The sequence below is a fragment of the Glycine soja genome, chromosome 6 (assembly GCF_004193775.1).
Source record: "Glycine soja cultivar W05 chromosome 6, ASM419377v2, whole genome shotgun sequence".
Lineage (NCBI taxonomy): Eukaryota > Viridiplantae > Streptophyta > Magnoliopsida > Fabales > Fabaceae > Glycine > Glycine soja.
Genome location: NC_041007.1, coordinates 12506782 through 12518942, shown reverse-complemented (window position 1 = coordinate 12518942; position 12161 = coordinate 12506782). Strand labels below are relative to the sequence as shown.

At 35.0% G+C, this 12161-nt stretch overlaps 2 protein-coding genes across 5 annotated transcripts; both read left to right on the top strand.

Moving 5' to 3' along the window:
* Nucleotides 1–238: 238 nt before the first annotated feature.
* On the top strand, nt 239–11364 carry LOC114415775 (O-fucosyltransferase 38-like). 4 transcript variants are annotated; one of them, XM_028380618.1, is made up of 13 exons: nt 239–577; nt 687–747; nt 5046–5295; nt 5870–5963; nt 6148–6215; nt 6704–6792; nt 6873–7050; nt 8299–8427; nt 8950–9086; nt 9223–9436; nt 9548–9732; nt 10626–10721; nt 10924–11364. In XM_028380618.1, the coding sequence occupies exons 3-13, from the start codon at nt 5092–5094 to the stop codon at nt 11060–11062; spliced, it is 1533 nt and encodes a 510-aa protein (XP_028236419.1). In that variant the 5' UTR covers nt 239–577; nt 687–747; nt 5046–5091; the 3' UTR covers nt 11063–11364. The 4 variants fall into 4 exon arrangements, with proteins under 4 accessions (XP_028236419.1, XP_028236421.1, XP_028236422.1 ...); XM_028380620.1 differs by lacking the exons at nt 239–577; nt 687–747 and having other exon boundaries at nt 5046–5134; nt 5241–5295; XM_028380619.1 differs by lacking the exons at nt 239–577; nt 687–747 and adding an exon at nt 5676–5744 and having other exon boundaries at nt 5192–5295.
* On the top strand, nt 2729–3549 carry LOC114414341. The gene is made up of 2 exons (XM_028378609.1): nt 2729–3075; nt 3192–3549. Exons 1-2 carry the CDS (start codon nt 2729–2731, stop codon nt 3547–3549), a joined length of 705 nt encoding a protein of 234 aa, XP_028234410.1.
* Nucleotides 11365–12161: the final 797 nt, after the last annotated feature.

Below are 12161 nucleotides of genomic sequence, written 5' to 3'. Positions count from 1 at the left end.
TTCTAATGATGGTTAATCATTGATAAAATTAATTAATAATTTGTACAATAACGTGATAAAATAAATTCTATATATTTATTAAATATACTATTATTATATGAATGTATATACATTTAAAATACATTATTAAATAAAAATATTTAGTATATATGTGTATATTATAACATGTATTTAAATTTACAAATATTTTTTTAAAGAACTAAAATAAAAACCAAAAGTTATTTGAGATTTTTTCATGTCCTGCTAAAATTATCGGGTGCAAGCAGGTCTCCGATTTAACCGCGAACCATCTGAAGATTCTGAAGTCTGAACCGAACAGCTACACAAAGTTCGCGTCGGTTGGAGTAACGGGTTGGTTAAGCCGCGTAACAATGAACAAACACTGAAACACCGATTACTATTACTTACAAGCGTTTTTGTCTTTCTTTCTTTCTTTCTCCATTTCCTCATCGATCAGATCTGAATCAATCTCACATTCTTCAATTTAATTTCTCTCGTAATTCACTTATCGTGATTTCCGAATCTGGCCGCCAAACCCTATTACCTTTGTATAGATCATCTCAACTTTGCTGCTCAGGTGATTTCTTCGTCTTCTTTAGTCGGTGTCATGGCTCATTGTTAATGGTAGTGATCAGTGTTTTTCTCTGTGTGCTGGTTAGTGATTAAGGGTTTTCTCTGTGTTTCAGGAGAAATAACAAACGAAATTAGCGGAGGAATATCTCCGCCATTGACGACAATTGACAACCGGTGAGTATATGCGTCTCTATTTGTGCTTGTTACGGAGATTAAAATATTTTTGTTGCTAATAATTAAAATATGCTGTGTTGTAGTTCCTTTTGTTATTTGAATTTTGAAGTATTGGATTTGAGGTGATATTGTATTATTTGATGTTACAGGATGTATTTGTATTTTGTTTGTCTGTAGTTACTCTTTAGTTTATGACATGTTCAAATGCTGTTAATGTGTTTGAGTTCAGATTTGGACAACAGAGCAAGTTCCATGCATGCTTTGAGTTTTTTTGCTACTTGTGACTTGTTAGTTACTGATTTAGCTTACTGAGTATTAAAAGTTGTTGAGGTTTCGCTGTTTTGGGACTGTATGTTTGATAGGATGATTACTGATTCAGTTGTGGAAGTGATAATCACTTTTACTCCTATGCTGTTGTTTTATTCCTTGTGATATGGATTGATGAGTATTGTAAGTAATTGAGTGAGTATTGGCAATAGTAAATTGCTTCTAAGTATTATCTTCCTGCTTTTTTTTTTTTAATTTTTTTTCTTGCTTTTGGTTCTCAACTTGTAGGCTTCATAGTGGAAATAATCTTACTAATAATTAACCAAGTGTCATGTAGCTTTTGAATATTGAATTTTTGGTGGGTTAATTTTCTCAGTTTAATGTCCTTCAAGATGTGAGTGCTTGTCTTAATAGACAATTCATATTTTATTTTGTAATTTTTCCTATACATACCTTTAAGTTAATTTTCTATGAAATATGCAAAAAAAAAAAAAGAAGAAAGAAAGAAAAGCCAAGCCAAAGAACAAATTCAAATGAACCTGATTTTGATCCAATCAGCAATGGGATGGGGTGACTTTGTGCTTAAAGAAAAAATAAAACGACTCAAGGAAAGGTTGAAGGTTTGGAATAAGGAACACTTTGGAGATACTTCTAAGAAGTTAAAGAAAATTAAGGCTGACTTAAACAAGCTGGAAGTGGATACAATTGATAGACAACTATCTCCCCAAGAATTGCTAACCCGGAAGAAACTACAGGAAGCACTATGGTTAGCTGCCCAATCACACGAGTCTCTACTGAAGTAGAAGGCGAGATCAAGATGGATTAAAGAAGGCGATTGCAACTCACGCTACTTCCATTTGGTGATGAATGCGAATCGTAGAAATAACTCTTTGAAAGGAGTGATGAACTGAGAAGAGTGAAAGAGGCAGTCTGATTGTTCTGCTTGCAAAGATTTCAAGAATCTGAGCAAGGTAGACCATAGCTGGATGGAATCCGCTTTCAGACCATTGGACAGCAACACAATGATATGCTGATGGGGCATTTCTAGGAGGATGAAATAAAACAGGCTATATGGGATTGTGGGAGTGAGAAAAGTCCAGGTCTAGATGGACTAAACTTTAAGTTTATTAAGGAGTTTTGGTAAGTAATCAAACCTGATGTTCTCCGGTTTCTGGATGAATTCTACGTTAATGGACTTTTTCCAAAGGGCTGCAATGCATCTTTTATAGCCCTAATCCCTAAGGTGGCTGATCCACAACACCTTAATGAATACAAACCTATTTCGCTAATAGGATGTATGTACAAGATTGTGGCCAAGTTGTTAGCTAAAAGACTGAAGAAGGTGCTGCCAGTCACAATAGATGAAAGACAATCCGCATTCATAGGGGGCAGACATTTGCTGCATAGTGTGATCATAGCAAATGAGGTGGTTGAGGAAGCTAAAAGGAGCCAAAAATCATGCATGGTGTTCAAAGTAGACTACGAAAAGGCATATGATTTAGTTTCATGGGAATTCTTGATATACATGTTGAGGAGGATGGACTTTTGTTTCAAATGGATCTAATGGATTGAGGGATGCCTAAGATCTGCTTCTATTTCAATATTGGTGAATGGAAGCCCCTCAGCTGAATTCATCCCACAAAGAAGACTTAGATAGGAGGATCCACTAGCGCCTCTTTTGTTTAATATTGTTGCTGAAGCTCTAAACGGATTGATGAGAGAAGCAGTGGAGAAGAATCTATTCAGAGGATTCTCAGTGGGCACAAACAATGTGAAAATCAGCATCCTACAATATGCTGACTACACAATATTTTTCGGTGAGGCATCAATGGAGAATGTCAAGACAATCAAAGCTGTTTTGAGGACCTTTGAACTTGTATCAGACCTCAAAATTAATTTTGCAAAAAGCTGTTTTGGAGCAATTGGGATGCCGGATCAGTGGAAGCATGATGCTGCAAAATACATAAACTGTAGCTTGTTGTTCATACCGTTCATATACTTGGACATACCAATTGGGGCAAACCCAAGGCGATGTCAGTTGTGGGATCTTATCATTAATAAGTGTGAGAGAAAATTAGCAAAGTGGAAGCAAAGACACGTCTCTTTTGGGGGAAGAGTGACCCTTATACAGTCGATTTTAACATCTGTCCCTATCTATTTCTTTTCATTTTTTTCAGGGTTCCTAATAGAATGGTGGACAAGTTGGTGAGTATACAACGCCGATTCTTATGGGGTGGCGGAATTGAGCAAAAAAAGATTGCGTGGATTAGGTGGGATACAGTGTGCCTTCCAAAGGAAAAAGAGGGATTAGGCCTTAAGGACATTAAGACATTCAATCCTGCACTGCTTGGCAAATGGAAATTGAGTCTATGTCAGCACCAAGTAGAATTATGGGCTAGGGTATTGGATTTGAAATATGGTGGGTGGAGGAGCATGGATGAAGTAACAAGAGGCACCAATGAATCTATATGGTGGCAAGACCTAAAAATGGTTCTCATTAATCGCAACAGGGCAATGATTTTCAAAATGGAATAGTGTGGAGGGGTGGGTGTGGAGATAGGATCAGGTTTTGGGAGAATAGCTAGACTGCTGAGGAGGCTTCACTAATAACAAAATATCACAGGCTATATCTCATTTCCTGTCACCAAAATCAGCTCATTCAGCGGATGGGAGCTCACACGGATACAGGATGGGAGTGAGATTTTATATGGAGGAGACCATTGTTTGACAAGGAGATCGACATGGCTGATAGTTTCTTAAGAGATATTGAAGGCAATCAAATCCAGCCACATAGAAGAGATGATTGGGTCTGGAAAGCAGACCCAAGTGGCCAATACTCGGCACAAAGTGCTTACAATTTGTTGATGGGAAACAATGGAGGAGAATTAGGATGGAGCTTTTGAGGAATTATGGAAATTAAAGATCCCAAGCAAAACATCAGTCTTTGCGTGGAGGTTAATTAGTGATCGACTGCCAACAAAATTAAATTTGTGAAGGAGACATGTAGAGATTAATGATATGTTATGCCCATTCTGCAGGAAAGGATGCAACTCATTTATTTTTTCATTGCAGCAAAATCCTTCCTATATGGTGGGAATCTTTGTCTTGGGTGAACATCTTAGGTGCTTTCCCACAAAATCCGAGACAACACTTCCTTCAACATTTACATGGGTTGGATGATGGAATAAGGGTTAACAGGTGGAAGTGTTGGTGGATGGCTCTGACATGGGGCAGCAGAGGAACAAGATAGTTTTCTCCAACGACACTTTCAATGGCAGCAAACGGTTGGATGATGCAATATTCTTACTTTGGACATGGCTCAGAAATACGGAGAAAGATTTTGTAATCCATTTTAATCAATGGTCAAGTAATCTTAGAGAAGGTTTTTGCTATCAGCGGAGGGTAGCCGTTATAGGATATCAGGATAGATTACTATGTATTTAGCTTTTGGTTCCTCTCGAGACTGTATTAAGTCTGATTTTGGAACCAAATGACTGGACAATCCCAAATATGTATCTTTGGTACTCTGATATATATATATATATATATATATATATATATATATATATATATATATATATATATATATATATATATATATATATATATATATATATATATAATTTATTTTTGCTGATAAAAAAAATTTCAAAACCAAACCAAACAGAATTGGGTGATTTGAATTGTTTGGACATTGTTTTCCCTCAACCTTGTGCCCACCCATAGATAACTCCATGACAACCATAAAAAGTCACACCAATGTTTAACTTGTCATATTGGCTGGGTCACCAACTTAAATTGATGAGCTAATGGCTGAATCAATGTAGCTGATTGGCTGACCACTGATAAGTTCAAGAATAATGTGCAACTAGCAATATTAATTGGGAGCAAAATGCTCATATACTCATGCATATTACTAGGAACACTTATCATTGAGGATTAGTGATCCTAGTACACTTTTAAGCATGATATAGTTTTTATTTGTTCTTTTTCCTGAACAGTAATAATCCTGTCAGACTTGATTCATATAGATGTAGGTTATCACTTTGGGTAAAGAAGATAAAGGTGAGGGAAGAGATGGTAAGCAGAGGCTCGTACAGCTCTAGCAGCCTCTTGACTGGTAGATTTCATGCTAGAAAGCTATCTCCTAGCATTATCACTTTCTACACCATGTTCATATTTGCTTTCTCCATCTTCATGTTCTTTTTCTACGTGAGACACATCAGTGTTGATGAAGATCCACCACTCCCTCTGCTTTCTCAACAATCTAAATCTCATCAGGTATTCTGCTATTCCCTTGTTTATTCTTTCCATGGTTTTCAATTGAATTAAATTGAATCAGATTTAGGGTTCTGGAAGGAATTCGTGGGTTTCCTGAATCCTTGTTGATCTTCTGATCTGATTCACTTTACTGTTAGAGATCCAAAATCAGATACTGATTTGTGTAAAATGAACTGGCTTTGTTAAATTGTCTTGGCGAATTTCTACATCCAAGAAATGAGGAAAAAAAAACCAAGAATTTTTCTGTGTAGAGAAGAGAATTTTTGCAGTTGTGGAATTTAACAATTTTGATAATTGATAGGCTGTATGTGTGCTAGTCATTTTTTTTTTCTATACAAGTCTTCTGATATTTCTTTCTCTTACAAAAACATTGCATGCAGTTACGAAAATGAATGCCAAGTGGTTGTTTGCTTACATATTTAAGAGTATCGGTTTTTATTCATGGAATGGTATCAGCGAGTTTTGTTGGTTCTAGCTATATTAACTAGAACTGTCAGTTCAGGCTTCACTTTTCTTTTTTTTTCTCTCTTGTTCACACTCAATAACTGCTCCATTTTGTTGCATATTGCTACAGGTGCCAGAGTTACCTGTACACTATAAACAACTTTGGGATACCCCGTTCAATCATGGCTTACACCAATGTGTCAAGCCGACTACTAAATATAAAGGTGTCAGATGCTTACACCTTTTGTTGAGTTTTCTTCTCATACTTGGTTCCACTCCTTTTGTTTAAGCTTTTTTTTCAGCCACTTCTATAATTGGTTGTCCGTCAACCGCAGCAGTGTCATTGTCATTGTCTTGTGCATTTTTGTCTCTTTCTCTTAAACATGCTTCACACTTTTACTTCGTCAGCTGCCCAAGGATTTGATCGCTATCTAACCGTGAGAAGTAATGGTGGACTAAATCAAATGCGAACTGGTGTAAGTCACTTCTCCCTCTCTTGCACTGTCTTGTAACTCCCATATAATAGCTAAATCCGTGCTCTTATGCTTGTAACTGCATGCATAGTCAAATATTTAATATCCAATTACAGTTTCAAACTTCAGTACACGAGAGTTACTTGTATCTGTCTAGGTTTATGAGTTACTTCTTTTGACATCAAAGGCAGGGAATTTAATGTTTTTTTCATTATTCTTTTCCTTTTGGCTGTTGTGAACATTTTGATTTTGACTTTTTTTTCCCATTCCTGCAATACTTCATCAGTTCATTGTTTTTGTTACATATGATGCATTGTATATGGTGAAATGCTGTTCAAGTTTTGTTTTGTCTTGTGTATAAGCATTTCAGTTTGCATTGATGGCACCTTCTCTAAGATTGGTAGTCACTTTGTGTGAAGCCAATTGTTGTATTACTTGAATTTTTTCATAATTTATTTGCATTGTAAGTAATCATTCCTTTTTTCTTATAGATATCAGACATGGTGGCTGTGGCACATATAATGAATGCAACTTTAGTCATACCTCAATTGGATAAGCGTTCATTCTGGAACGACTCTAGGTATCCCTGGACATACTCTATTTTTAAATATGTATTGTATCCTTTTTCCAACTTTATCTTGTTATTGGGTGTGTGCACAGTGTGTTTTCAGATGTATTTGATGAGCTTCATTTCATCGAATCCCTGAAAGGAGATATCAGGATTGTTAGTGAGCTTCCCAAAAACTTGGAAGGTGTCCCCCGGGCCAGGAAACACTTTACTTCCTGGTCTGGAGTTGGTTACTATGAAGAGATGACAAGATTATGGAGTGACTATCAGGTACTCAAGCTTTTCCTATATGATCTTCAACTTCTTGTGGTTCTCATTTGCTGGAGAAGGCTTCATTGTAAAACTCTCTAATTGGCTAACATAGTTTTACCCGGTTGAATCTTAATCTCAAATCAGCAACCTGTGAAAATTAGTTGTAACAGGAAAATGGTATAATCCTCAGGGATTGTTAATCTGAAAGTTTTTAATGCTGTTAACCAGAGAAATAGAAAATGGAGAAGTTACTTCCGAATTCCGATGATCACCATGCAAGATGCAGGCTTATGATTATAGAGAAATGAGTGAATTTTGTGCTCTGGTAATGTGAATAAATCCCCCTTTTGTATAGGGATGTAGCTGAAATTGCAATGAAAAAATAAAATGAGAAAAGTATCAACCATATCCATGACTAATTTTGATGCCTTGGAGATTGTGACCGACAGAATACCTCTAACTAGTTTTCCTACAACATATCCTTCCCCTGAAGAGGATCCTTGTCCTCAAGGGCGAAAACTCTGACTCAATTGGTTCTTAGTCAATTGAGCAAGACTTTCTTTGCAGATTCCATCTAACAACTTCCCTTGCTTTCTTTATTCATGCACATTGTCCCATTGCTTTAGGCCTTGCTCTTATGTTTGGAGGCAAAATATACACAAGTGGATGCTGCCTGCAATACAGGTCTGCAATGCACCAACAACTTAACACAGTTTACCAAAATCCTTGTACTTTGAAATATAAAAACATGACTTTGCACTCAAATGGGGATCAGCAACACTCATGAAGTAGGATGGCAGATCACTGTAAATATGGCATGGGTATGAATATGGGTGTTGCAGTGTTATTACAAGAATTCATAGTTATACTTATACCCAAGCAGTTAGTAGAAAATCTTGGTGAGATTTAGTATTATATATAAAAAAAATTTAGTCAGAGAATGCTGCGCTACATATTTTATGGGGGAGTTCAGTCATATTTGAAGGATATAGAATGATCATCCTTTACTATTTTTTGAACGATGTCTTGTTTTAGGCATTGAGAACCATATGCTGACAATTTGTTGATTTCTTACTTGTGGGGTGTGTACAAACTTAATACCTCTTCTCAGTGAAAGGGATTTCTAAATTCTAATTTATGTTCATGCTATGCAAGTGTTTTTCATATTTATCATTGTGTTTCTATGATCATTAAAATCCACTTTTTGGCTTCATACATTTTCCCGTAGTCAAAATGTATTGAACAAATAATGATTTGATCTTCCAGGTGATACATGTTGCAAAATCAGATTCTCGACTTGCAAACAATGATCTTCCTCTGGACATACAGAGGTTGAGATGTCGTGCAATGTATCATGCACTTCGATTTTCTCCTCCTATAGAGAATTTGGGAAAGGTTTGGCTCTTTTTTGTGGTTCTAAATATCTCGTAAAAATATTATGTGTACATCATGTTGCAATTTAGTAACTGATAAAATGATGATGGACTGGAAATTAAAGAGGCAATAACAATGATATTTTTTTTCTTGTTTTTATGAAGCAATTTAGAGAGAATGAAAAAAAATGTATGCGAAAGGATAAAAATTGTTGGGACAGAGGCATGACAAATTAAAAAATGTTAGTTTAAGATCTTGTGGGAAATTTTGGTATATGGGACCGGCTGACACATAGTTGTCTCATCAGTCAGCACTAGATACTTTTAGTGATATAGTATTAGAAGTATTAGAGTATAGACTTGAAGGTTGAAAAGTTGTTAGGTTCAAAACCTTGAGAGTTTCAAGTCCAATATTTTGTACGTCATGCTAGAAAGTGATGCATATGATCCCAGGTTTGAGCTGTCCATTTCACTTTTGATGCATTTAAGATATGGGGCTTCCTGTTAAATTAGGTTCTGAGCATACATGACGGTTACAAAACAGAGGTTGGTGGATCGGCTGAGATCACATGGAGGAAGATATATAGCTCTCCATCTGAGATATGAGAAAGATATGCTGTCTTTTACTGGTTGTGCATATGGTCTGACAGATGCAGAATCTGAAGAGCTTAGAATTTTGAGGTGAGCGAGAATAGATATTATGTATCTGCTACCATGTGTTTGATACACACACACACATACACACACATATAGTAACAATAGAAGTACTGAATCAGTCTACTAATATTCTTTTAAAAAAATGTTGCAATTCTTCTAGGGAGAATACAAATTATTGGAAAGTAAAAAAGATAAATTCAACAGAACAGAGAATTGGAGGATTTTGTCCATTGACTCCAAAGGAGGTGGGCATTTTTCTTCATGCTCTTGGTTATCCCCCATCTACACCAATATACATTGCAGCAGGAGTGATCTATGGTGGTAATACTCATCTTTCAGAGCTCTCATCCCGCTTCCCTAGTATAATCTTTAAGGTTTGTAAATCGTTTTGTTTGTCTAACTGTATTAACAAGTAGTCCAATAGCACATTATCTGTGAGTGAGGTGCAATGATGGTCTGATTAATTGATTGGTAAATGGAAACAGGAATCCCTTGCAACTCCTGAAGAGCTGAAAGATTTTGCCAATCATGCCTCCCAAACTGCTGCACTTGATTACATAATCTGTGTAGAGAGTGATGTATTTGTTCCGTCATATTCAGGAAATATGGCGAGAGCAGTTGAGGGACACCGCAGATTCTTAGGTCACCGCAAGACAATCAACCCAGACAGGTACTGATTTCAAGAAATTGTAATTATAGTTTTTTCTGTGGACTGTTGAGTGTTGATACATTTCAACCAACTCTAGGTATCTAGTTTTGTTTTTCTTTCTTCTATTTCTGTACTTGCCAAAATGATGTGTAATTTTTCTTCCAATGTGTTGTATTTAAGTATCACTCATCCATAACTTTTTCTCAAGTTTTTGTTATCTACTTTGTGATAAAAGTTGATAGGGGTTCCCTGTTCCTTTCCCCTTCCAATTATGTTGATTCAATGCTTGATCTAAATATTATTTGTTCTACATGTAGAGATGAAGTACAGAAGAGAACATTGCATTGGATGAGTGAACATACTATATAGACAAAATGAGATTAGGAATGAATGCATTGGAGAGAAAGTTGGGTAGTATTTATTGTTAAAAAATGATATAATCTCCTTTGGACATTTGTAAAGAATAACTGTAGAAGCTCAACTAAATACAGTAGATTAGATAGAGGGTATCCCTATTGCCAAGGAGGGACAGAAAAATTACAAGGAAAATCATTAAGGATTTAGATGTTAATGATTAGTCTATAGGCATGATTCACAATAAAACATTATCATTTGATTCGTGTTGCTAATCCCACTTAGTGAGGCTTGGTCATTGTTGTTATATCTGTTTCTTCCAGTGTCATTTTCATATGTATCAGGCTGGTGCACCATACTTATGAAGAATGTTTGTTATGCCATGAAAGTTTAAATGATCCAATGTCTCATTCTGGATTTCACTTGGCTCTGTACAGACATACTTGAATTTCTGATAACTTACACCCTGGATGACCAAGAGAAAATTCCTTTTTAAGCTTTTGATTCCTCATTTTTATCCTTTTTTTTTAAAAAAAATTTCTTATTCATTTGATCTTCAGGAAAGGACTTGTTGGAATTTTTGATATGCTGGAAACTGGAGAGCTAGTAGAAGGAAGGGAACTGTCAAATATGGTGCAGCGCATGCACAAGAACAGGTTACTTTCTTGCACAACATTAACTCATTTATGCAAGTAGACCATTCATTAGATTCCTCTCCCTTTTTTCCTTTTAATATGTAATTATTATTCTTTCCATTTAATCTGCAATTACTTGTTCTTTACCCTTGCACCTTAGTTGACTTTATTTTCCCAGTTATCAAAATCAAAGAATTTACTTATTTTTCATGATTATACATAGGCAAGGAGCTCCAAGGAAAAGGCACGGTTCTCTACCGGGGATTAAAGGCCGAGCACGATTTAGGACTGAAGAGCCCTTTTATGAAAATCCATATCCTGAGTGTATATGTGGTTCTAAAAGCAAACTAGAAATAACATAACGACAAACCAAACTGCTGTTCTAATCTAGAATTTTTGGAAGGACCGGTTAATCTGTAAATTTGGTTTTGATCAACTGCGTAATTATAATTAGCCATTTCTGGTGTACTTGGTTTGTCTGTGACCAATAGCTATACCCTTGATCACCAACTCATAATGTTGGCTGCTTATTTTACAATATTTGTTTTGTATTTCTTATTCTTCATAGAACTCAAAAAACGAATTACTTTATTGTTAGATTGTGCATATTTGTACGACATTATATTTTTATTCATTGATAGAATATATATTATTTTTCCTAGTATCTAATGTCAACTAAATATAGATGTCTTGCAACCACATTCAAAACTTCTATTAAGCTTATTCGTAGACAAACTAGTCAAGTGACTCACTCTTTGACTAGGATGGCTAAATTCAGTAAATAGTATGCTAGTCGACATGTCTTTGATTTTATCCCAACATATATCCAGTGTTTTATTATAAATGAAATATGACTTGCTGTAAAATAATAATAATATAGATGTTTTAATATAGAAGTCTTGTACGGTGTCTCATTTATTTGATTATTATTCGTCCAAAGCTATCTTATTGTATTCACATCTTATTTAATTGGAAAATGATGATTGAACATCTATATACTACTTAACACCTGGAGAGATAGAAGAGAAATGTAGATCCAATATGTATTATTTATGATGATATAGGAAGAGATAGAAATAAGGGTGTTTATAATAGGGAAGTATCCACATATCACTACTCTATTTAATTAGATTAGGAAATGAGTATTTATAATTAAATTCAAAATAATTATCCTATATTTTAATAAGTTATTTTAATAGTAAAAAAATATATCATGACATTTATTTTTATCTACCTAGAGAGATACTTATTTTTATATGAAAGAATTTATAATAACTCATTCATTATGATAAATCAAATGAGTTAGATCACTGTCTAATTATCGTTTCTATGAACGATAAAAAAATGTAAGTACAAAAAAAAAATTAGAAGAAAAAGTTAAAAAACTTACTCTTTAAATTTAGTTTTTTTTTTAAATTCAATTAAATATATTTTTAAAAATTATTTATTTTTCCTTTTCCT